This window comes from Chroicocephalus ridibundus, chromosome 8 (assembly GCF_963924245.1).
Source record: "Chroicocephalus ridibundus chromosome 8, bChrRid1.1, whole genome shotgun sequence".
NCBI lineage: Eukaryota > Metazoa > Chordata > Aves > Charadriiformes > Laridae > Chroicocephalus > Chroicocephalus ridibundus.
The window spans coordinates 46,710,465-46,736,546 of NC_086291.1; the positions used below are offsets into that span (position 1 = coordinate 46,710,465).

Consider the following 26,082-nt stretch of genomic DNA (forward strand, 5'->3'; position numbering starts at 1 on the left):
AGGGGAACTAATGAGATGAGGTTCAAACTGAGAAGTCAGTTTGTCCAGTAGTTAATATAGTCATATTTACATTATTTTTAAGCATGTAATAAATTTTTTTGCACATCATAAAATTGTTTTCAGGCTATTTGAATATTAGAAATATATATGTCTAAAGAAGAGAGAGGAGTCATTTTAGCTATTACAGCACAGGCTAAGCCAGAAAAACCTATTTCGGAACACAACCGTACTGGGTTTATTAAAATCGATCAGCTTATTTTTCCATGTAATAATTTGGAATGATGCAGTGTATTTCATGACTTCATAATGTCAGATGCTAGAGGGGAAACTTTAAGTTCAAAACAAGAAACAATGAAGAGGACGGACTACCAAGAGCACCAGTAAGGCTGAACTGGGTGGCCAGATAGATCTCTTCTTGCTGCGCTAGTGGCTGTCTATTTTCACATTTTTGTAGCATCCTAGGAAAAAATGAATCGCACAGAATCACAGAATTGTTCGGGTTGGAAGGGATCTAGTTGGAAGGAACTAGAAAGATCATCTAGTTACAACCCCCCTGCCGTGGTCAGGGACACCTCTCACTAAACCAGGCTGCTCAAAGTCTCATCCAGCCTGGCCTTGAACACTTCCAGGGATGGGGCGTTGACAACTTCACTGGGCAACCTGTTCCAGTGCCTCACCACCCTCCCAGTAAAGAATTTTTTCCTGATATCCAATCTAAATCTACTCTCTTTCAGTTTGAAGCCGTTACCCTGTGTCCCGTTACCCTGTGTCCTATCATTATACTCCCTGATCAAGAGTCCCTCCCCATCCTTCCTGTAGGCTCCCTTTAGGTACTGGAAGGGGCTATAAGGTCTCTGTGGAGCCTTCTCTTCTCCAGGCTGAACAGCCCCAACTCTCTCAGCCTGTCCTCACAGCAGAGGTGCTCCATCCCTCTGATCATCTTCGTGGCCCTCCGCTGGATCCATTCCAACAGGTCCATGTCCTTGTGGTGAGGACTCCAGAACTGGATGCAGTACTCCAGGTGGGGTCATGTGAAGGGGAGAGCAAGATGGGTTTTTCTAACTGTTTACGGACAATGAGAGAATAATTTCTTTTATGGGATGGTAACACATAAACAAATGAGAAGAATGTAAGAGTTTGGCCATGACAGTAGAGTTGCCCATATTGGTGAGATGAGGAAGGTTAGGAAAGAAGGCAGCATGGCAAGAATAGTGTCAGAGCTTTGGGGTGGGAAAGATGCATCTGCATCAGTGTGCTGAAGGGATGCTGGGTTGCGTTTGCAAAGATCAGAGAAAACTGTGTATCAGTATTTGAGATGTGACAAGATTAGAGCTCAGTTAAACTTTTATTTATGGTGGCATGTAAAAATTAGATGCGGTAAAGTTGTAATTGCAGAAGTAGCCTGTAAGATACAGTCTGATCTTGATGAAACCATTGGTTTGGGGCCTGTGCCGTCTTCTAAGTGACAGGCGCAGCAACAGGGCTGTCACTGGGTAGGCGGTCAGCTGCGATGCTGAAAGGGATGATGTAGGAGCTTAGTTATAGCCCTGTTAAGCTGGAGCCAACAGCCAGGTATCCAAAAGGACAGCACAGACGAAAGGCAATCCTATTTTGAACAGGAGGAGACTTCTTTCCCACAGAAGAGTAGAGGTAGCAGTTGAATTTATTTCAGTGGACATACTTACAAAAGGAGCATGCTGTGAATATAGCCTTGGACTCCTCTAGAAAGTTAGGGAATACTACTAGGGAAAGTCCTCTAAATGGCATACAAAAGGAGTAGAGCAACTACTCTTGTTGCTCTAGTCGTGAAAAGCAAAAAAATAAATAAATAAAAGGAAAAACATCTCAAGAACAGGGCAGTGCCCAAAATAATTAGATTCTTTGGTTAAAGCCATTGTGATGCACTGTAAGGCCCAGGAAAACACAAAAATCTGTCTTTTGCTTGTTTGTAACAATGTGATTGCTTTCAACAAGAATTACTTGTCTTTTGATGTCAGAGTAATTTTCCTGATATAATAAATTACAGACGGAATGGGCCCAATATTTTTATACATTCCATTTTTATCAGTGGTGTTTTGACATTTTTATTCTGCTTTTATCAGATTTAGTTACTATTTCTATTTGGTATTTTATATAGTATTTTAATCTACAATTTAGCTTTTACCTGTTCTTCGATAATTAGTTTCTTGGGTTAAATGTTAGGCAGATTACAGTTGTTGTATCAGGTCTTTTCAAGAGTGTTTATAACATAAAAGCTCATAGTAAACAATGTTCTTTTTAACTTTCTACTTTTTCCAACTGAAAATTTGTGCTTTTCTTTAAAAAGGACGTGTTTGCAACTCCTCTGAAGTTTGGGACACTTTTAAGATACATTGAAATACTGAGACCAAGTAAGGTAGAAATTCAGGAAATGATTGTGCTACACTTCTACGTGTTGTTAAATTGGCTGAAGACATCTTGGGTAGCTTCATCCTAAAAGTGCCTGTGCCAAGCAAAGGTGTTGCAGAGACAGAGACCACTGTAACAGTGCAGAGTATCAGTGGGGATGTAAATACATACTCTGCCTCTCTGCCCCCCTTGCCAAACTTTTAAAGTCAGATGTTAGGTCCACTTATTTTTTTATGTCTATGGCCTTTCCTGTAGCAAAGCATGACACAGTACTGTCTGTGTCAAGATTTGCAGAACAGGTAAATGAGGTGCTCTTCGGGCTCCTGAGAAAACCCACCTCCAGAAGGAGGTTCAGAAACAGCAGCAGTACCACAGGTCAAGCTGCAGCAGTTCTGTCCTGCGGCCGAGTCAGCTTGTGCCAGCCACATCCCTCAGAGTGGCTTCTCTAAAATGCAGTGTCATCACGTAATATTGAGTAGTTGACCTCTGACGGTCGTCTTCTCTGTGAATTTATGACCAATAGCTTTGATCATTAAAAGAAGTAGAATTACCTCACTAGAACTTCCATCTCTTGGACAATGACGTGAATTGTAGATCCAGGCCAATATCCCCACCGTTCCCACCACAGCTGGGGCCCCTCACAGGGGCTGGAGCCTTCTCCTGCTTAGGGGGGGAGTACTTGGAGTTCTTCTCCGTACACCAACACAGAAACGCCTGGGGTTACCACCTAATAATACCATTATAACCTCCCCCTTTCCCTCTCCTAATCCATATCAGTAGAAAAATGGGTGGTGGTGTTAATTGATGGCTAATTTTTCATTTGTAATGCTTTGGGGGAGAAAGTTACAGTGTTGGTGGAGGTTACTGTAAGTGAAGAGTTGCCTCAGATGCAGAAATTGCAATCAGCAATTTCAGCTATCAGTTACAGAAATATGGTTTGGGAGTAAATGGTGCTTCAAGTTGTTTTTATAGCTAGTGCATTAAAAAACTCAAACGCAACACTTTGTTATAGAGGTGCTCTATTCTGTGGAATACGAAAGTAAAATCTAACTGTGGATTAGTAGCTAAAGGATTATTTCTTTGGCTGAATAACCTGTGAATTCTGCTTCTGCTGACTGAAGCCAGCTTCAGCAAATATGCTTTAAAAATGCTTTCTTTCTTGAAATCTGCTCTTTCAGTGTGTGAAGGCAGGTTGTCTTGACTCTTTTAAGCAATGCAGGAAAGAATATTGGAAGTGTATGTTATATCGCTATTTGCCTAAAGAACAGAAAGATATACCGCAACAGAGACATTGACATTGCACCTTTATGCTCTTGTTCACATCATTCAGCTTTCAAAAATGATAGACTGGGAAGCTGTGGAAAATTGTAGGCAACTGCACTAGCAACAGTTCTCACTTCCGTGTTTTTCATAAAAGCTGAACTGCCCTTTATGGGCTATTAATTTGTGAAGTCATTTATCTCAGGGCAAGACTGTATTTACAGAACCTAACATAAAGACAGACTATCGTGGCCTGGGATTTAAAAATGTCACTGCACATGATGCCAGGCTAAACAGAACAGAAATTAATTTCAGTTGCATCTACCCTGACACTTCCCAAACTATTTTTTTTTACATTGCCTCTTGGCATTATATTCTTTTCCTGTTCACCTACAACAAACCTCTATCTAAGCTAAAGAAATACATGTCATCAAATAAAAACGTTCTTCATAATTGGAGTAATTAAATATTATAGCTAGCTCTATGCCAGTAGAGATTTAAAGGGGATATTTACAGTGGCTACTGTAGTTTTCTAATGGCTTCCTTCTTTATCACTTCTTTATCTCCTCCTCTTCATCTTTGTTTGTTACTTAACCTCAGTTGTAAAAGTAAGAGGGAGGTGCCCTCAGGGGGGCACTGCATAGTGGTGTGGCTCATTGTAGCAAAAGTAGTGTGTGCTACTGTAGTACAACTCATGGTTCGCGTGTACGTCCCAGCCCTTTCTCTCCAGCGCTACACCCAAAGCATGCAGAGACATTACCCTGCCTTTTCCCAGCTTTATCTCTTCTTTTGAAGTTGCTTTGACCTTCTACCAAGAAGAGGTCGAGCCAAGATGTAATTGTCCTAAAGTAATTTTTACTTAGTATGATTTCCTAGACTCTTTGGGCAGAGACCTTGTTTTCCATTTTGAGCGATCTGTTTTCTGCAATAAAACACTGAATATGTCTCTCCGTTGCTATAGAAATAATATTGCATTAAATGAGGGAACCAGTGCCCTGCTGTCGACAAATCTAATCTAAGTGTTAGTCTCTAGAGCTTGAATTTCACCACTGGGAAGAGGTATACATAATTCTACAAATTATTTCTGTAACTTATGCATAAATGTCTTTATACTCTGAAACTGTTAGCTAAATTTCCCAAAGTGATAGCATGGAGATGTAATGTGTTTACATGTATCTTAACAGAGCCTTCTCCCTCGCCTTTCCCCCCTTCCCCTGTACATTTTCATATTTATAGCTTGAAATTTCCAACTCTTTGCATAGGAAGGTGGGGAGTGGCAGAAAAGCAGCTTTCTCAGCTAGATTCCCTGCCCCATGGACAATAGTGTGCCAGGTTTATTTAAATTTTTGGGTTTATTTTTTAAAATCTATCTCCTTCAAGTAACATGAGATGTCATTTGCCCTGTTTTTTCTAGTATTAATAAGGATATTTTCCATAACTGGAAAGACAACCTAACTGACCACAGTCCTGGTACCCCACAAACTGATGCTGTCCACTACTTTCTAGACTACACTGGTTATCGTATGCCCAATATTTCTCAAGTTACTCAAAGATTTTGCTACAGCTTTCTACCCTGTACAGCTTAACAACCGTTAAACACAAGAGACTTGTGGATTTTGACTTAATGCACACATATCAAATCTCTCTGTTTTTACATTTAGACATAATTTGGGCATAATATGGTTTTTTTTCCATGTTTTTCTAAAGCTGTGGAATTCTAATAACAGCAATAAGGTGGTACTTAAGTCTATATCTGTAGGCTATGGAAAAGGAACTGAAATCTTCGCTAATAATAGTTGCTAAGGGTCAGTGTTTGTCAACATATTGATAATAAATATTTTGAAGAAACATGGAAAAGGAACTGAAGCCTTCACTAATAATGGTTGCTAAGGGTCAGTGCTTGTCAACATATTGATCATAAATATTTTGAAGAAACATTTCATAGTTACATTACAGAAGCCTCTCTAATACATTTCCAGGTATTTTTTATATATATATGTGTTGTTACAAAAATAGAACACAGTTTAAAAATACATGATGATTGATTTACATAGACCTGTATGGAAATGTATGTTATAATACTGATTTTAGAGGTCTTGTGAAAATCCTGTTACTACTTCTTGGCAAATGCAATTGTTATTTGTGAAATGGGCCTGTTTTAGATATATGTTATATATTGCAGAACAAAATACAATTTATAAATGTTCAGTTTAATTAATGAATAAGAAGCACATCAATGGCCTCTGATTAACGATTACTCTTCAGAAAACTTAAAAAACCTCTGTCATCATTAGAATAAAATAACTGCTTTTTTAAGAAAATCCTTTCTAAATTTTTCACTGATTGTAAATTAATCTTCTAGACAAGGACAAATTTCTGACAACTAGAAGAGTAACTGTCTGGTATGCATATTAATATAAAAACAGAGGTGCAGGAAAAACTAGCAAAGTGCACAATTACCTTTCTTTGAAATTAATGCCATGCTCATTATTAAAACAGACTCATCATATAAACAAGTCGCCACAAGACACTAATTAGATTTTTGCTGTTAAAGTAGTTCTTGTAATGAAAAAAAACCCCAACCTTAATTCCTTTGCAGAGCCGTAAAATATAAAACAGAGGTTGACCCGGTTTTTACCCTTGTGTAAAGTTGTTACACCACCTAAGGTTGCTGCATTTTTTGCCGCATTATCAGTCTATAGATGAAAAGAATCAGCCTGCTAAAGCTTTTAGTGCAAAACACTGACCATTGATATCACCTACGGCTATGCTATTTGTTGGTTCCTCTATGCACAGGTTTCCTTAAGGGAAGTTACTGAAAATGGCAGAGTGCTTGATAAGGGAGCGAAAGAAGCGGGAGGGAGAGGGTTCAGTGGACATATTAAAGTGAAGATGTATTTCTAGATCCCTGCGTATTATCATGATCACATGTAATATAAAATATTTTCGTACTATGCATAGTTCCATAAACAAAAGCGGACAATGAGGGCAGCAAAAGATAGCATAAACACTAAAACGTGTTTGTTTTTTCTGTAGGAACTCAGTGGAGAAACGACCAAGAGCAAGATTTAAAGAATGTTCTGAAGAACACTGACCAGGACATCCCATTGGTATTTGTCAGTGGAAATCACGATATTGGCAATACTCCAACAAGAGAAACAATAGATAATTATTGTAAGAACTGGGGAGATGACTACTTCAGCTTTTGGGTTGGAGGTGTTTTCTTTCTGGTGCTGAATTCTCAGTTATACTTTGATTCTTCCAAATGCCCCGAGTTAAAGCAAGCCCAGGATGTGTGGCTCAATGAGCAACTGGCTGTCGCTGAAAAACATAAATGCAAGCATATAATAGTATTTCAGCACATCCCTCTGTTTCTGAGAAAACCTGATGAAGACCATGATTATTTCAACTTGGAAAAATCAGTTCGTCAAGAGATAATGGAAAAGTTCCATAAAGCAGGTATTTTCTCAAATTTTCCTATTTTTGAATTTTTCTTTCAAGTTGTTAATGGCTATGCTGACAGACAAAATACATTTATTTTAAATCGTACTGTTTTCAAGGAATTTTAGATACTGCTTATAAATCTCATTGTTCCCTGTAGGTTAAAATTATCAACTGAATCTAATCAGCTAGAAAAAGTACCAAAGAAAATTTAAAAGTTTAAGTGAAACGTAAAAACCAAAAAGTAAAAAACGCTATAAAACTAATACAAAGGATTCCATTTTGCAAGTATTGATGGATGAAAAACAACCTGAGTTTTTCCTGCCTAAGGAGTGGAAGATCAGGTATAACCATAGGAGAAAAACACAGAATTTATGTTTTACATAAAACATGGAAACAGAATTCAGAATTACCTTGGAGGTTGTTTTCTCCCACACTGAGCCAATTTTAAACCAAGAGTGTAATGCACTCCAGATTTATTCAGTGTTAAAGAGAGTCCTGCTCTGCTAAGATCAATCCGTTGCATATCCATGGCCCATCAAGGGGCCATTTCTGGGATAAGGGCAGGTGGAACATGCGCTAAACAAGTATATTGTACCAAATCCTTTAGCTTTGTTTGATGACACTTGAACACCTTGGAGACAGACACAGTACGCAGCTACTCCTCGGTGCTGTTCCCATTGTTTCCTGCTAATTGCCTTCATGTTCCTGGGGTGTGCTAGTCCCTCAAAATTTCCTGCCAGCCTGTCATCGCTGCATCGGAGTGTCATTTTCTCTATCTCTAAGAGAGCACTTTATTTGGATTACTGAACAATGCAAATTGTTTATGATACTGTTCCTAATTTGCCATATAATTGTTAAGCCTGGACTCATCCAAAAGCAGCCTAATTTCCAAGCTCTGAATCTCCTACCGTTTCCAAAATTCACAGCTATCTGAGGGCTCGCCAGGGGACTGACATATTTGCAGATTGAAGATTTACAAATGGGATTTTTTTTTTCCCATAAGGAGACATGCTGAGAATACCTCATAATACCTTTTTTAATTTTTGTGCTAGTGTTAATGTAGTGGAAGGTATTGCTATTGGAAAGTTAGGCTGTTAAATGACTGCTTATGTACTGTTGGCTAAAACTACATCCTAGTTCAGTGGAAAGCTTGTTAGCAGAAGGATGTTGCCACACAGGTGTATCCCAGTAAACAGGCATTAATGTGGAAACCAAAGTTCTAGAGCTTTTTGTCATCCAGGTTACCAACATGTGTTAATGCAGTACTGGGAATATAATTAATCAAGAGGTAAAAGGGATTATGCAAAATGTTATCATTGTAACATTTATCATTGTTACATTATCATGTTTCTCAGAGGGATATTTCAGATTGATCCTCCTAATGTGTATCCAGAGGCTTAACCACAAGTTGGGTAGGCTTCAAATGATGGGGGAAAGGAAGAGAGAATGGGAAGCCAGCAATAGAGGACGGCTCTGCAGAAGAAATTCCCAAACTCCTTTCTGGGCCAACATCCCAATTTTACCTTAACTCCATCATTTCTCATTGTGTCCCCCATTCCCATCCGTAAAATGCTCCGAAAATTATGTGTTGTTTGGTTCCTTCATTAATATGTTAAAACATTTATCTTTTGCTTGCTGTCTTATACAATAAGTAAATGAGTCAATAGCTAATATTCGCAATCCAATAATCAAACATATTGCTAATTAAATGAATACAGAGAGCAAGCGGTTCAGTGTAACTCAGACTGCTGAGAAGAATTAGCTGAATCAAAAGTTGGCTCAGAGTTTCCTTAGCAACGGGTGCGTTCTGTTTCCATTTTATTATTCAATTGAAGAACAGTCTTTGTAAGATCACAAAATGTTATCAGTGGATTGCAAACAGGCAGTTATCGTGGCAGGATAGATGCACAGATACGCAACGACTCCACTTATTTTCTGACTCTCTACTTTGCCAAAGAATAATCAATTTCAGCATATCATTAGACATGAAATTGGTTTTCCCCCAGTTCATTTCATATATTCTTGGAAGATTAAAACACAGAATATTGCTAATGAAATTCCTATCTACTTTGCCTTTGTGGTGTGTTTTTTTTAAATTGTGACTTGCAGTTTAAGAAGGCTAACCCCTTATAGCACTTAATTTAGAAATTTGGTACAACTATTTATTCTGAAAAAAGAAAGTAAGTCTGCCTTTTTAATGACTCCACCAGGCTGCAACTCTTCTTCCCCCGACCTGTCGCCAGTCCTTCCTTCCTTCTGCTCTCTCACTCTCTGATTCAGTGTTTCCAACCACTCCAAAGGTTTGTTGTGTAATTATGAAAAATTTCAGTCTAGCGTGCATGATTTAGCAGTTCCTATGTCTGGCAATGCGATGTTTTTAGATGGACATCATATTTCAGTTGTTAACCCAGGATCAGACCTGGAACTATCCCAGTTTTCATGTTTATACTTTTTTGAGAAGTGTCAAACATAGAGCCGTAACTCACCCAGTTAGAGAGAGACAGGAAAGGAAGGACAATCTAGTAATTCAGGTCCTTCCACGAGTAAAGGAATACATATGGGTACATGTAGGAATTAATCGGATACTTAAAGAATGGCGATATTGCATAGGTGCTTTAAAGTGAGGTATACAACTTCAGAAAATTATTATTTAAAATTCAGAGCCCAAATCTTCTGTAGTTATTCTCTTCTAATCACTTACATATTACATAATGTTTTTGGTTTAAGTATCCGCTCATTACAAGCAGAGATAAAAGACTAGCTGTAGAGGCTACATCTGGTACGAAATACTGAATTACATTTCTCACATTAGAAGTGTCCTTAACAGTTGGGCTAATTAAAGATAAAATCATGTCCTTATGATAAATATTTATAAATTGAAAATCTGGCACTTGTAAATATGTATTACTACTATGCAGAGTTAAACCATACTTGTAAGCTGCACATCTAAGAAATCCTCCTAGACCATTTTTTCTTTAAATGCATTATAACAAGTATTGTCCTTGAGAAAGTGATTTCAGTGACGGTGAAAATAAACTCAGTTTATAATTTAAGTGAAAATACATTTCTGAAAGCATATTTGTATAACTTCTGAAAGTTTGGCCTCAGTTGTCAAAGCTCTGCCTCCTCTACATGCAGAAGCTAAGTACAGAAAAAACCTGTGTGCAAGAACTGTGAATGAGCTGACCTGACGTTCTCATCTGTGAGATCTGCTGGAGTCACTCCACTCTGCTACGTGGAATGCATATTCAGCTTTTAAGAATTTTATAGTGCTGAGATAAATAAGTTTGCTCATAGTTTTGTGGGAAAATAAAAGAATCTAGATAGTGGTCTAGCCAAAAATCTGGTCTGCATGTCTTTGATAAACATAGGTAAAAAATTAGTTGTTAAATTAAGCAGTTTATGTAATAAAATAAATAATTTTTCTTACATATCTCATTCCGGTATAATTTTCTTTGGACGTAAAAGACTTTTTTTTCTATGACCTGAAAAGTATGGGTATTTTTTGTTCAGCTATGGACAGTCTTTTAAAGACATTTTGTCCTGAAAAACATCACTGACACGCTGAAATTACTTATATTACTTAACACAATGTAATAATAAATGTTTCTTAATGGCCCTAATGAACTAAAATATTTAAGCTAATGTCTGAACTTGTTTAAAAGCTCTGTTGAATAAAACCTAAATTAATAGCTGGTTTTTCACCAACAAAGTCAAGAAAAGAATTTTTGCTTCAGACTAAGAAGAATAGGCCTATCTAGGTGAGAGATTTTGCATCCAAGAGAGAATCACTAGATAATAGACATAAAATATAGAAGAAAATTCCCTGCAGTCTCCAGCTTCTTTTAATTAAAAAGTCTTCAAAGCAGTTTTTCAGATGTGGTTAAAAATACTTAATTTGTACATACGGAGAAAAATAACAACCTGACTTTATTAAACGGCATATTTTTTTCATTATATTTGTGATTGTAGGTGCTGTAACTTCTAACACCTTTACTCATTAAAAGGGTGTGATACCTACATTCTCTTCTTAGAAATGTTATGACAGGAGAGTAGTATTAAAGGAAGAAGCATCTTTCTGAACATCCACAGCTGAGATATATTTGAGCACAAAATTAAAGCATGGAGTGCTGAAAGCTGTCGTTTCTAAAATTTACCAGACAACATATGCTATGTTTCATTATTTTCTTTGTTGTGTAATCAAAGTTGACAAGGGAGTAATATTTTCTACTTCCTGCCATTGAGACCTTGATTTTGGCAAAGCCCATACACTGAGTGAGTAATCTCAGTGCTTGCTTCTGTGTCGCTTTGTCAGTATTTAAGATAATTTAGATTTAAGTACTCTTAACTTCAGTGATGTAGATCAGCCTCTTTCAACTTTGAAATTATGCACTCATGGTACAGGTAGAGTGACCAAATTTGGTATCTTCTATGTCACTGTGTAAGAACAGTGTTTTTTAAGATTGTTCCCCAGGTATGCTAACGTAATCTAGTATTAGATAAACATAGACATAGACATTTTTTTCAGAAATTCAGCAGCAAGTCAAAAGACATTTATTTAGTATAGTCCGTAATGACATTAAGTAATATTTGTTCTAAGATAAATTTTTGAAATCTGTTTTCTCCACTGGGCTGTAGCTTCGGTTGATCAAAACTGATCCTTAGAGCACATGGCAAGCCAGGACTGTTTGGGGTTTGTGTCACATCTATGAGAAACCTTAATTTTCAAATGGAAAAAGTAGCAAAACCAGGAAACAAAATTCCACTGAAAGGTCACATGAGGCATTCACAAAAATTAACCTGAAGTACAGAGTGACCTTCCACAGGCAGCACCTCTAAAGGCTTATTTAGACCAGCACTCTAATTAGGTGATCTGGAATCACCCTCTGGCTGTGCCTGTTGTTTCTCTGATTATATAGGAACAAAAAGTGAAACTAAGATACTTCTCTATATAGCTGTCTTCAGTGTTGTCCTATATAAAAATACTTTTTACATAGATACACTTTGCAAACTAGTATTTTGACTCCCATTTACACAGGCCCACTGACCACCAGCTGCATCATTCTTTAGTCTACAAAGCAAATTTAAGGAAGAGTTTTCATGCAAGTTTGCAGGATCATGTTTGCGAACAGTACATGGGATATTTTTATTAAGATGCTTATGGTGCTGTGTGCAGTAAATTCTAATTATTCAGTTCTGTTTTGTTGGCACAACTTCTCTGAAGAAAGTAGGATAACACAGAGCTTCTAAAGGGCTACGCAAAATAATTCTATAATGTTGTTATTTAAGGTTGACTGAAGAGGTTATGAGATGGAGGGTGATGATCCCTGACACTTCCCAGTGGGACTGTTTCCTTCTACTGGCACTCTGTTCGTGGGAAATGATTGGGGTTTTGTGGAGAGCATGGTCTGAAAACTGCCTGAGCATTGAACAGTTGTTAATAGCGCTGTGACTGATGCTTTCACATCTATCTTTGCTGCTGTAACACCTGCTTGGCAGATGGGGTGACGTGAGCACTCTCAAACCGCAATGAAATAAAACCAATTCAATTCCACACAAGAGAATTTGTTTACAAAGGCTACTAAATATGATCATTTGCGTTGTAGCACTGGAGTCTTGAAAAAATGATGTACACCATCTGCCCAGGGGAGAAAAAAGGTACGACAAAAAATGCCTATGGTTAACGTGTGCTCTTGTAGGGAAGGTGAAAGAACATTTTGGAGTGCAAAATTGTTCTAAGAACAGATATTACTGTGAACCAACCTTGTTGTTCAGCACTTTATAAAACAGCTGTATGCTGCCAGTGAAAGGAAGAAAGAAAAGCCAGTTTGTGCCCGATGCTCCAGGGGAAGTGCTCGAGATCAATTTATCCTTGTGACTTAAATGGTTGTATTTGCCAGAAACATTGCCTTTTAAGAAGCAGGTATCTACACATACATGTGCGTGAGCGTACACAGACACACATCTCCCTGTGCCTGGATACTACTTATTTTGTTCTCCTTCCTATGAAAACTCTGAAAGGGTACTAGAGTGTTGGTAACATTCAGGTTTTTCACTCAGTACGATTTCATTTCTTTACAGAACTGCTTCTCCACCTATTTGCTTCTATTTTGGCTCTACTGCTGCTCTTCTCTAGCTCCTGCAGTTTTGGGAACAAATATATACAGGATCAGTTTTTGCTGGTATATCCTCTTTCTTTAGTCCTTGATTGAGTGAGAGGTTTGGACAGTGAAGCATTTTTAGGTACGCATAATTCTATTTTAAACCTAATTTTATCATTAAACTTGAACAGCTAACATAAAAGCAGAGTAACTAGACCAGAATGACAATCCCTATAGCCCAGTCTCCTGCTTCTCCTATTAGTCAAACCCTTGGGAAGAGCACAAGACAGCAAAGTGCATAATGGTATTTCTTCCAAATACTTCTTCCTATGTCCAACAATTTTTCTTTCAGGGACTTACTGTATCATATTAATGTTATCAATATAGTGCAGTTTAGTGATTCTTTCATGGATTTGTTCAGTTGATTTTTGAAAACTCTCAGCTTTCACAATGGTCTGCGGGAGGGAGTTTCGTGTTTCACAGCTATGTGAAGAAATGCCTCCTTTTGTTTGCTTTGAACTTCATCTGTAGTCTGTATTGAGAGCCATAAACCTGATGCACGTCTGCAGGTACTGTAAAAAATAGTTCATTAATCAGCAATTAAAGGGTGATAATCTGGACCATATGATAGATTTCACTGGTCAGTCAGAACCACCTTTTTTCCCCAAATTCTTTATAGAGTGCATGGGAGGAGAAGCAAGGTCTGTACTGTACCCATTACATATTTATTATGTCATTCATATTGCACTAATTTAGCCTTCTCATTCTCTTACAGTCACATTTGCTTTTGCTGAGAAAAGCATTTATTTAATTGAAGGCTCAGTCTAAATAAAGCTTGCTACTGATTGCCTATGCTGATTATTCCAGGCATTCTCTTCCTAATTTGGAAAATCTGCTTGCTTTTCTTTGGTTTATTTTTACATTGGTAATTTTCTTCCTATATTTTCACACTGTCCGTAGTGCTGGGTCAAGCAGTTCGATTTCCAACTGAAGCTTGGCCAGTTGCATCTTGGACACAGCAAACCTGCCTCAAAATGCTTTTTGTACATTAGGAACTAGAGTTGGAAAACAGCTTCTTCTGAATTCAGGGGTTTTTGGAAGCAAGCCATGGAAGCGAGTGTCATCATAGAAATTAGAGTCAGACACCCCTGGAATTTAAACTAGTTCAACTCTGAATTCCAGCTCAGTATCATCTGATTGCGTGAGAAAAAATGTTTTCTAGGTGCATGTTTCTTTATGAAATATTTTTTAATATTTCAAGATAAATACGAATGCATTATTTTCCATCCTGTTTTAACCTATTTGGATACTGTAATCATTGCAACTAGATTTCCTTTGAGACTGGGGCTCAGTCTGTATTTCTTGAATTAAACTAGCAAACATCAAATTTCTCAAGAAGTTAGGAAAACAGATGTATTTCACAAAATCTTACTATTGCATTGGAGGTTCCTTTCCTCGCTGTCACCTAGTCTTCCACATAGGAAAACTAGTGTGTACTATCACTTCAGATCTCATTAATGTTGTCATGTACAATGTTCCACTACGGTTCTTCTATTTTTACCAGCTGCTGAACTCTGCCTCTGTAAGAGCTCAGACTGCCAGGAGTTGGAGATTTAGGACAATATTCACAATTTGGTAGAGGAAATCTTGCCAGTAAAAAGCAAGTCTCTCCTTCGCATTGTTATTGAAATACCACTCTGTGGGAAGACATTTGATGCTTATGACAATACCTTAACAGCGTAAGCTTTCTGAGTGATCTTCCAAAGAGCACACTTGATTTTATTTATTTTTTAAACCAGCATTTTTGAAAGCACATGCATCCTATGCATGCTGACTGTCACGGGGCTCAGGTGTCAGATTATCCTGAGTACCCCTACACATTGTCTTAATGGAGAAGGAAAGAAGGCCACCCATTGTATTTCTAATAATAATGTTTATGTGGTAAAAGAAAAGAACACAGAGATTAATAAAGCAAAAGGATGACTTTGCTAGCATTTCAGTTTTAAAATAGTGACATTTTATAATGACTTAACTACTCCTTAAACAGAAAAGGCTGGTCAAAACCACAGATTGAAAAAGATGTGTTTGTCTGTTGGTCCACTTAGAGAAAGCAGACCATAGTCCCCTTTTTTTGCTGCCCCAAATGGAGTTGAAAACATGCCCAGTCTTGCACATCCTTGCATTTTTCTACAGTACAGAATACAACAGAAGCAGAGTATCAAGTAAGGGAGAAGAGTCTGGGAATTACGGTTCTGCAACTGCACAATAAGCTATGACTGGGATGGAATCACTCTCAGAGGATTATCCATGAGACACAGCTAAACGTCTTTGTTCTTTTACAGTGCAATTATGTCAAAATCATGCTGACCCTTTTCCCTGGTGCCGCAGAACGGTTGTTTAGAAGGATTTCTCTGAGTGATAAACTATAATTTGTGGGAAGAAGATGCTGCGCTTTTAAAATTCTATAAAATAACATTAGCTGCTTCTGCTAACAGACAAACTGCCTTCTGCGGGACATTCAGTATGTAGTTTCTTGTCATATAATGAACTACTTTCTCCTCTGATTCCTGTCAGAAATAAAATCAACAGCAAGCTAACAACACTGGGGTAAAGTTTTCTTTCAAATTTTTTTCAGTATCACCAGACATGAAAGAGGTAATGAATATTTCATATAGGGCTCTCTTTCTTTCAGAACATTATTCTGCTTTGTGTTGTTTGGGAACTCGGAAGTCCTGTGAGATGGTCATCATTACAAAGAATAATCTCTTCTAAATCAGAGCTACTGCCGTCTGTGAGGATGTGATGGTTGTATACAGGCAGTTGCTCCTGAGCCTGGTTGGCCTGGTCATGCTTTTCTGTACCAATCTTTTCCATGAAGCATCCCAAGCAAATCTCAGATCCTTGTTTAGATCTCTCTCCCTGTTAGGCCAGTGAGTCAGTTTAACAGTACCCATTACACCATCTCTAGAAGAAAAGCCCTTTGTAATACAGTGTGATGTTTTGGTTCACGCTTGAAGAGAGAACCAAGAGAAAAAGGGAAATGCTGGTAAAAATTGTCCATCTTAGCAGAGCTGTTAAACTGAGAAAGGTGCAAATTAACAAGAGCTTGCTGAAGCTCTTGCGATGACTAGTTATTTGCTGAGATGGCTTTAGAAAGCAGACCCTGGAAGTAAGGGGCTGGGGGGGGCGGGGAGGAAAAGTCTGCAGAGGTGGTTTTGAATTTTCTATTGAGAAATGTCTGCGATAGAAACCATGAGCAAAGCGTTCACATCATGGTTTTGACTTGGAAAAAGGTATCCAAATTAAAGCATGAATTTTGCTTGAAAATTTTTGAAAAACAAGTTGTACTGTAAAGATTCTGCTTATGAATGAACAGACAGCATCAAAGGTAGCATGCTGAATTATGGGAGCTACTAATTACCCTCCTCAGCACTTACCTCTTGCCTTGCCAAAGCCACTGTGTATCCTTACAGTATGAAGTGACATAATGCAGTGTGTGAATTAGGATAAAACCAAAGTATTTATTAATTCATTTCACAGTCAAGCTAATGAAGAGTCTAAGGCTTATCAACGCATGGAAGTATTACATCTCTACAGACGACTCCTGAACAATCCACATTTTGGTTGGTTGTTATGTCATGAATTATTTATGTGAAATAGGCTACTTTGCGCTCACGGAATTTGTACTGTGATAGATATTCATTCTTTAGTAGGAATGCATTATTCTACAGGGAAAAAAAGAGTTATGATCAGATCTTTGGAAACCGTAAATCTTTTGGTCTCTCAGATTCAGCTTTGTCAGAACTAAAAAGGACTTTTTGTGCTTGATCGCAGAATGATGGTAAATTGCATGCGGGCAGGAGGACTTCTTTGGTTTACAAAATCGGAATCAATTGCTGCATTTAAACCTTTTTACAAAGACACTAACTTTTTTGCAGGTTGATTGATTCTGAAAACTCACGTTTGGTGTTGGAGCAGGCATGAAGCTCATTGGGTTTGGGTGTTTTTATGATCCGCATATAGTTTTAGAACAGACAGAGCAAGACCTGCTGCGCAGCACTGGATGGTGCCCATCCCGAGTCTCTGGGTTCCAGTCCTCTCCTGACAAAAAATGCATTTGCAGCTCAGGTCTTTTTTCCCTTGCAGATACTCTGTAACTGTTGTATTGTTACGCAGCCTGACATCAGATGATGATGATCAGAGAGACAGTGTGTGTGGTTTGTTTTTTGTTTGTTTGTTTTTTAAATAGTAACTAGCTGTGCAGATTTTTTACTTTATTCTTATTTTCATCCCTTTTTTTCTCTTTTAATGAATAATCCATTAGGTATGAATAGAGTCTTGCAGTAATGGATCCTGCTTTTTTTTTGTTAATGGATACTGTGAAACCTCCAGTCACATTTAAATTCAAATTACTCTGTATTTCATAAAAAATGAAATAATGAATGCTTGTGAAGGTGCCATCCTTTGGACATTTATTTACACAGTAGTTTTTTAGTATTTCATACAGCTTTTATATCAAAGCTTTTCCCAAATGCTATTTCAGAAACCAGGGATTAAAAACCGAATCAGTGCTCCACCTTTTTTTTTTTTTTTCTAGTGAGAAAGGACTGTACCTTTTTGTGTATAACTGCATGCTTTTAACTGACCTGAGGATACCTTAAACCGGCCTATAAAAATGAGACCTGCCGGGACACTAGAATTTAGAAAAATAAAAGGAGGGGTGGGTTGAGATTGCTAGCAATTTGACAGTATTACTTCAGAAAAACATCTAAAATGAATAAATTAAATTTGAGTGCACACATCTCTCAGATTCTTTTTATATTTAAGATCAAAAGCAAGAGCAAAGTAAATTGCCTGCTTGTCATCTCAGTATTATTGCATTGACTGGTTCAGATTTCCTTCTTATGCTAACTAACAAAAGTGAGTGGAACACAGTTGAGTGAACAAAAAAGTGCTATTGAAGAAAAACACCACCAGTTAGACTTCTACTAATACACAGCAGTGACCTGTTTGTTTCTTTGTTCAAGATGTAACATATTGTAACACAACAATAACAAGAATTAATACTAGCACTCTAAAGAAAGAGTACCTGAAAAGTCTGGGCAGAATTTTCACAGGGAGATATCTAAAGGCCAGGCCGGATGGGGCTTTGAGCAACCGGGTCTAGTGGGAGGTGTCCCTGCCCACGGCAGGGGGGTTGGGACTAGATGATCTTTGAGGTCCCTTCCAACCCAAACCATTCTATGATTCTAAAGCAGATACTAAATTCTAGCAGAGGCTGATGCTAAGCAGCTAGATCCACAAGGGCGTTTCAGCACTGAACACCCGTCTGGTGCAATTAGGATCTGAATGACATCCATATGCTAAAATGGGGAATTTGGATGAACGATACCCATAAACACCAGCTTGTGTAGGCAGAATCTGCCTCCCATAGCCAACAGGAGATAAAAAAGATTTTAAATCACATCCTCTCTGGTCTCAGGTATCATATTTGCACTGCTTACAAATCACTCTTACTTCCGTTCCATACCAAAATACCTTCTTGAGTGTAGGCAGTTAGCAGACATTAAAGGTAATCGTGGTGAAGTTGCAGTATTTGCCTAAGAAGAAAAAAAGCTGCATGAATTATGGGCCAAACTTTTTACCTGCTGTCTAGGATAGGTGTCTCAGAATCTTACCTTGAATTCTCAGACAAGAGTAGATTTTCGTTTTTCTTACAACATTAACTAAAGTTGCTTTATTACTTTTGTATCCTCTGTCCTTCTAATTACACTGAAACTGTATGTCAGGGTTTGGTTTATGATAATACAAAGTCTTGGCTCCTGTTCGTCTTTTAATTCCGAAGACTAACTTCTCTGGATGGTGAGAAGATGCTACTTTAGAAACATGGATGCTTCCAGTAAAAGGAGAGCACTTATGTCCCTTACTAAAAGTGTGTCACATGGGTTTACACCTCGTTATGGTTTTGTAATTGTTACTTTTTCCTAACTTTTTTATAGACTAAAGTAGTTTTGCTTACCTGCAGAGAAAGTGGAAAATATTGAAAATAACTTGTTACTGAAGTAGCAGTCACTGACTGGAAGCTCGTAGTGGTACTTTACAGATCTAGCTGGTGCAGTAATCAAGCAGGCCAAACATCAGGTTCCTAAATGTGCAGTCCTTGATCTTTCGTTTAGCTGCTGCTTAACTCTGCATGGAAAGACCAAGATACAGTCAGGTCCGTGCTACATGCGTGCCTGTGAGTGGCATCTAGAATGTTGCTGGAGACCACTGGTTATTTGTTAAGCGCCTGAAGGACAGGAAAGTCCTATATACGTGGATTCATTACAGCCAGCTCTAAGCTGAAAGCTAACTGGTAACATTAAGCTTAGTGTGTCTTACGTCCTCCCCACAAGTGCCTTAACTCAGAGGCTGCAGTAAGCAGCCTGCTCTACTCAGCATCCCTCTCCCACCCCATCAGGGCTTGCTCTTTTAAGGACAATGCCAGAAGGCAAGATGGGTCCCACTTTAACGAGTAGGACGTCATATGTAAAGTTCCCACCACGTTCAGTTTTGCTCTCTGTATCAGGAAGCAAGAGCAGAGAATGCCCAGCCACGCCATCAGCAGCTCTAGATGGGCCTGTTCTGTTTGTCACTGCAGGAGGGTTGGGGGTGGAGGAGGCAAGTGCAGCCGCATGGTTTGGCTCGGTGTGCGTATGATGAGGAAGAAACACTTAGTTCTGCTGCTTGAATCGCTTAAGTATGTTGCATTAGACAGTCACTGTAACAAGCTGCAACATGGTAGGAGTTGAGAAATGACTGTTCACTCTCAAACTGACTGTAGCATCAGTTGTAAAACATCTTTGTATTATGATTTTAGGGACCCAAAACAGCATCTAGGAAGTACAGAATCTCTGCAAAGAGCTCGTTATGTCACAGAGCTTTTATATTCCACCATCACCTTCTGACGTATTCTGATTCAGTTTCTCCCAAGATTAAAAAAAAAAGAAGTAAAATGTTTTGCTAGGTTCCTGCAGCTGAGTCAGAGCAAGCTCTCAAAGTTATTATGCTGACTTACTTGGAAGTGTAACTCAGACAACAGGCGGATGAGCAGGTTACACGGAGCGAAGAGAATTAGTACTGATAAACTAAAATAGGGTGACAGACAAGTTCTTGCTGACAATGACCATATACTCATATTTGATGTTAAGGTAACTGCATTCTCTGTTTTCCACCTAGAGTCATTTGCTATTTGAGAAATCTCTGTATTTTGAAATATGAAAGCCCATGTAGCTTTCACCAGGCAGATAGCAGAATAATTCATGTTTTGCTTGCCGAGCTGCTTAATTTTTAACTACACTTTGAGCCTAGTTTATATATTTATATCAGTCTTCAAATCACTCACTCCAGAAAAGCAAAGGATTGATGTAGCCAACTGTCTTAAGAGAGGCTCACCTACTTCCCTTTTCATTTGACCACTGTGAAAGAGGTCGAAATCTACTGCAGGAGAAAGGGTGGAAGGTTTTTCTGGCTAGAGAAATAAGGATTTCCTTCTGAAGTTATAGCATATTCCTAATCACAGCTCTCTGCCTTTAAATAGCCTCTACTCTTTTCCAGAATTTCTGCTGTCTGAAGGCAAAAATCACTTGTTGCCAGCTTTTTTTTTTTAATGTCATTCAAGGTTATAGTATTTCACAAATTACCCATTCTCTGGTCTACTGCTTGAACAGGACTAAGTACGTGTTCCCTTTTGTGTTAAGCATGGAATGGCAGATTACTGAAATACATGAAAAATAACAAATGAAGTTTGGCGTTGTCATCAGTGTCCATCCCTGCGCGTCCTTATAAGCTTGCTCATTATTCTCTAATGATGAAAACAATGGTGGAAAGGTAACTCCCAGTGCTGCATATTTAAGGATAGCTTTTAGCCTGGGGTGGTGAGCAAGGCGCTGCTGTGTGCAGAGGACAGGAGAGCCATCGGGGAGCACCTCACACGGCCCACAGCAGCTGGCACTTGGCCCTGTGTGTGCGAAGCTTCTCTTCCCTGCTCTCCTCCTCAGGAACAGGCACATATTTAGACCGTTGCTTTTCAGTTTGTTTTTCAATATAAACACAAATTATGTTCAGCAGAGTACAGCATCTATAGAATAGTGCCAGTGAAATATTTTTCTATTATAGCACAGCAGTTTTTTAGCCAACATAGCAAACTAATAGCAAAGACTGTTTCATACAGTAGCCAGTTATTTTGATAACCTGCTGGCTATCTAGTCATAGTTGTCAGGGAAAAATTAGTGTGTTTTCTGAGACACTTGGTATTAACTTAATGTATTTTCAGATGCTTTATGTAGAACCATCACAGTTTCATTATGGTTAAGGAGCACACAACCTGTTGTATTTCAATAGAGAAATTACACCTTGATCCTTTAGGTGTGTTTGAAAATTTCTGAATTGTCATTAATAGTATTGTAAATCAACACCAGATCTAAACACTTTCTGTAACAAAATATAAAACTCATTTACATGTTTTGCACTTGATGATAAACAACAACATTCCAGTATTTTCAACCATCCGGTCCAGTAATTTCTCTGCTTCACAACGGTATAAAATAGTATTAGATGCAGCTTCAGGAAGCTTAATAGTCTGAAATCCAAGGGTCTTAGACTGAGAATGCCAAAAATGAATCCCAAGACCTGTTTGTAGAATTAGCTATTTATGCTAACTCCATATTTTCATTCAAAATAAAATATGCACAGTCTTAAATTAGCAAGAAAGCTGATGAATAATTTTTTGCCAAACTACAAATGCTGTGTCTATCACCAGTGCACAGAATGGCTAAACGGTGCAGGATACTGGCATAACCTGGAAATTAAATGCTTGTCTGTGATAGTGTGTTCTGTCTTAGGAAGAAGCTAGGCTTACAACTCTGTTTTTAATGGCTTTACAAACTTTGACATGAAAGATAAATACTTAGCATCAAAATGACTTTTTCTTTACTTTTTAGACTCATGAGACTAAAAAGGTTTAATTATTTTGCAATAATAAAAACAATTGATTAAAATGAATAAAACTTCAAATGGGGAGGGGAAAATAATCAGTTTGGTAGCATGAATTTGACCTGTAAAGACAATTGGAAAGGCCATTCAGAGTAGTGAATACAGCTTCTACCAATTTATTTGTTTATTTTTGCAAGTCAGAAGAAACAAAAAAACAGAAATTGCTGGTATGGAGGAAATTGGTTCAAAATTTCGGCAGAAATCCCATAGCTACTGAGGAGCACAGCAGGAAAGCAGAACTGGCATATGGATCATCTTTAGAAGGTGGTCAAAATCAGACAGCATTTGCAAACTTAATTTTTTGTTAAATTATTGTATTCTGAGAGAAGGCTGGACTTCTTTAAACATTCATTTGGCTAATCAGTTAGATAATGATTCAGCCAAGGATTTCAAAGTACATTATAAAGCCTTAGATCTGCATATGTTTGTTCTCTTCACCTGCTGTTTGTCATTTAGCTTTTTTCTACTCCTGACCAAGTTTAGATCATACTTGCATGCAACCTACCCAGAAATTTGCGATATAGCATATTGTTGTCTCCTGCAACAGATCAAATGTATTTCTTTCTTTTCAAGTTTATAGTGGAGTGATTTTTTTACCCCAATACAGTCCAAAATATAAATAGTGTATTTTTAAAAAAGAAACAGAACAGCCTTAAGTCATTAAAAATACAGAGGAAATCAGAATAAACCGCCCTTGTTTGTACCCTATACTAAATAAATGTTAATTCGTGTCATTACCAAGCCTGACTCCTCTTGCAGGTTGTCAGCCTTTCCTTTTTTTGGCTGCTCTCATCTTTCTTCACCTCTTATGATAACTCACAACCTCTCCTGCTTATTAGGTTTCTTTGACGTACCTGGCTCTATTCCATCTGTGGTAACGCCCCCCCAATGTCTTTGAGAAAAGATTACAAATCATCTTCTCATTTATGTTTTAATTTTTTTTTTTTTCACAATGAGAACAATCAGCCACTGGAATAATCTCCCCAGGGAAGTGGTGGATTCCCCATCATTGGACATTCTTTAGGCAGTTATCTGTTACTGAAATTTTTTTCTAATTTTAATCAGCTTCCTCTAAGTATTCCTTCTTCTCTAGTGGAGCAGAATAACTACTACAATTTTTTGATACTATTTACTAATTATTTGTTTAAAATGCGAGGTCAGGTAAATGGTTTACTTTTAATTTTATGAACCATTAAAGAATGAAGGTAAACATGACACCTGTAGCTGTACTTGCTAGAGAACTTTCTCTACAACCCCAGCAGCTGTGTAAGCCTCGGCATATAACCACAGCAGTACTTGCTACTGTAAACACATTTTATACGTAAACTGCAACTGCTGACTAAATACATACTCTCTTTCTTTCTTTTTATTTTAAATAGGCATTAAAGCTGTATTTTCTGGACATTACCACAGGAATGCTGGAGGATTCTACAAAGGACTGGAAATGGTGGTTTCATCGGCAATAGGATGTCAGCTGGGAGAAGATCCTCATGGGCTTCGAGTGGTTGTTGTCACAGATGAAAAGATTGTTCACAGATATTACAGTTTAAATGAACTGAGCAGTCAAGGCATAGAGAAAGAGCTGCTAGATATGCTTGCTAAGCAAAATTAGGCTATGTCACATGATGTGATTTTTTTTTCCCTATTAGACAAATAGAAACAGTTTCAGAAAGTTTCCCTGAGCTGAAACAGGGATTTCTGATTGTGCACAGCGCCCCAGAAGAGCTCTCAATTTGTTATCTTCCTAAATAACAAGAAAGTTGTTGACACGTTTCTCCTTTTGAAAATGAGACCTATGAGGACTATGGAAGAATAGCAGAACTAATACAGTAATGTATCATTGAGAAGAACTGTTCTGAGAATTTTTACTTTGCTCCTAAGTAAGACTTTCTTATTAGAGAGAAACTGCATCAGAGAGTACGTTGTAGCTTCTAGATAACCCTTTAACTCAAGTCTGTTTTAGTTTTATATTTGAGAGGGTATTTTAAAATCAATAAATTTAGTCATTTCTTTTATGCTCTGGACAATATAAATGTGGCATTTTTTTAACTCTATAAAAACAAATCTCAAAAACTCCAAAATCCACAGACTCCCGCTGACTTTTAGCAACCTGTGGACCAGGTCTTGTTACCTGAGGTCATATTTTCCCCCATTTCCCATACTTTATTTTCTTAGCTCTTCAGAGCCAGCAACAATAGGAGAGTTGCAAGGAGACTGGAAATACATCCTGGTTTGCAGTCACAGCTTGGGTTTCTGTTATATCCTATAGTTTTATGTAATGAAAAGTCTACAAATGAAGCTAATATAGATGCCACTGACAGAAATTAAACATGGACAATTATTTTCCTTTTGAAATTTAACTACCATTCAATTAGCATATATTCTTGTTCATAACTTCAGCAGTTGGAATAATTGTGTTAGGAGAATATTCTGTCCAGAATACTGTTACCAGAAGTCACTTCGTTGATTCCTAGACAAGGGGAGAGCTTTGATTTTCAAAAGCAATTTAAGAGTGCCTTACTGTAATATTATACAATATTGAGTGTTGAAAACCCTAAAAAAGTGTATTTTCTTCACTGGAGTAAATCTTTAAAAATAAATGTTTAAAAATAAATTTAATGTGCTGCAATCCACCTGCGTTTTTTTGGCAAGTGTATCTGATTTGTTTACTGTTAAATACCAAAAAAATCTTCATGTAATTAACACATACCTTTTTTTATTTTTTAAGTATTTATTTGAACACATTATAACCCATGCCACAGGTTATCTAGAAATAAAGATAGCGCAGCTTTAGCACCTGAAGTGAAGAACAGAAGCAATACTGGCTGAAAAACTAATGCATTCCATCCGGTTTTATGTATACGCACTTACAACATTGTTCCCTTGAGGATATTATAGATATTTAAATATGGTGAGAGACATGAAATGCTGTGCTGAAGAGTCAGTTTCATTACATTTTAGTCACAACAGTTTATCTAGGGCGCTCCTTCAAGCTTGATTAGTGGGACGCACAAGATTCTAAAATCACCTCTGTAGCATTCCCATGCACCAGTGAAACAGCTGCACCTGCAGCTGGACAGGACCAAATGTACACTACCATCCCATGACAGTAACCTAAGCATAGGTAATGTTCGATTCAGAAAGAAAGAAAAGAAAGAAAATTATTTTGCTTTTATTCTCTGCCTGGTTTTGCTTAGTTGAATGTTTTCACAGTCTTGTTTTCAAGGGCACATCTGGGAAATGGGAACTAAAATCTAAGGCTAGGTTACTTTGAAATAGGTAAGTACCTCAGGACCCAAATGGCAGTTTCACTGGAAGTTAAGCACCCATTAGTTCAGATACTGGTTTTAAAAAAATCTGTGTACTCTGATCTCTTTTAAGCTACTGACTACTTTTAAAACTTGGTCTTACGTAGCCGGGAGCTATTTAGTAATCACAGCTAATTAACAATTTCAAGAATGAGATGATGCTTCTTTATGTTTTGCAGAGGGAAGAACAGGCGCTCTCTGACTTACATCTTTTAAGTTAGTTTAAATCATAAGGCTGAAGAAGTTCAGCAGAGGGACCCGAGATAATCTAATATTTTCTCTGCTCCAGCACAACGTTGTAAAGCTGAATGGAGAAAAACTTTAAACTTTTTTTTTTAATATGCCTGTTTATTAAAGGATAGAGTTTTAACTAAATATATGAACCTTGGGAAACTGAAGCATAACTTTGGGAGAAAGTCTATTGCCAAATATGAAAGTTGTGGTATATAGTGTTCTAAAATTTTATTTTCAGAGTTTTGGTGTACTAATATACAAAATAAATGTTTATATAAACATAATTTTAATTCTTATTTTTAAATATTTTTTTT

The 26,082-nt window shown here is 37.7% G+C and overlaps 1 protein-coding gene and 1 long non-coding RNA gene across 5 annotated transcripts in view; one reads left to right on the plus strand and one right to left on the minus strand.

The window, feature by feature from the left end:
• CPPED1 (calcineurin like phosphoesterase domain containing 1) overlaps positions 1-26,015 on the plus strand; it is a 49,897-nt gene extending 23,882 nt beyond the window's left edge. Inside the window, exons 3-5 of one of the 3 annotated variants that reach the window (XM_063343598.1) lie at positions 6,685-7,107; positions 9,303-9,392; positions 23,606-23,741. In XM_063343598.1, the coding sequence (XP_063199668.1) occupies positions 6,685-7,107; positions 9,303-9,367 (488 nt within the window). In that variant the 3' untranslated portion in view covers positions 9,368-9,392; positions 23,606-23,741. Of the gene's footprint in view, positions 1-6,684; positions 7,108-9,302; positions 9,393-15,535; positions 15,690-23,605 lie in introns of those variants that run through there. The other 2 variants (XM_063343599.1, XM_063343597.1) reach the window with 2 other exon arrangements.
• Positions 1-26,082, minus strand: part of LOC134519425 (uncharacterized) — a 55,249-nt gene that overhangs the window by 2,082 nt on the left and 27,085 nt on the right. Inside the window, exons 3-4 of one of the 2 annotated variants that reach the window (XR_010072213.1) lie at positions 19,213-19,382; positions 16,723-18,793 (exon numbers count right to left, since the gene is read on the minus strand). This is a non-coding gene — a long non-coding RNA (uncharacterized LOC134519425). Of the gene's footprint in view, positions 1-16,722; positions 18,794-19,212; positions 19,383-26,082 lie in introns of those variants that run through there. The other variant, XR_010072214.1, reaches the window with a different exon arrangement.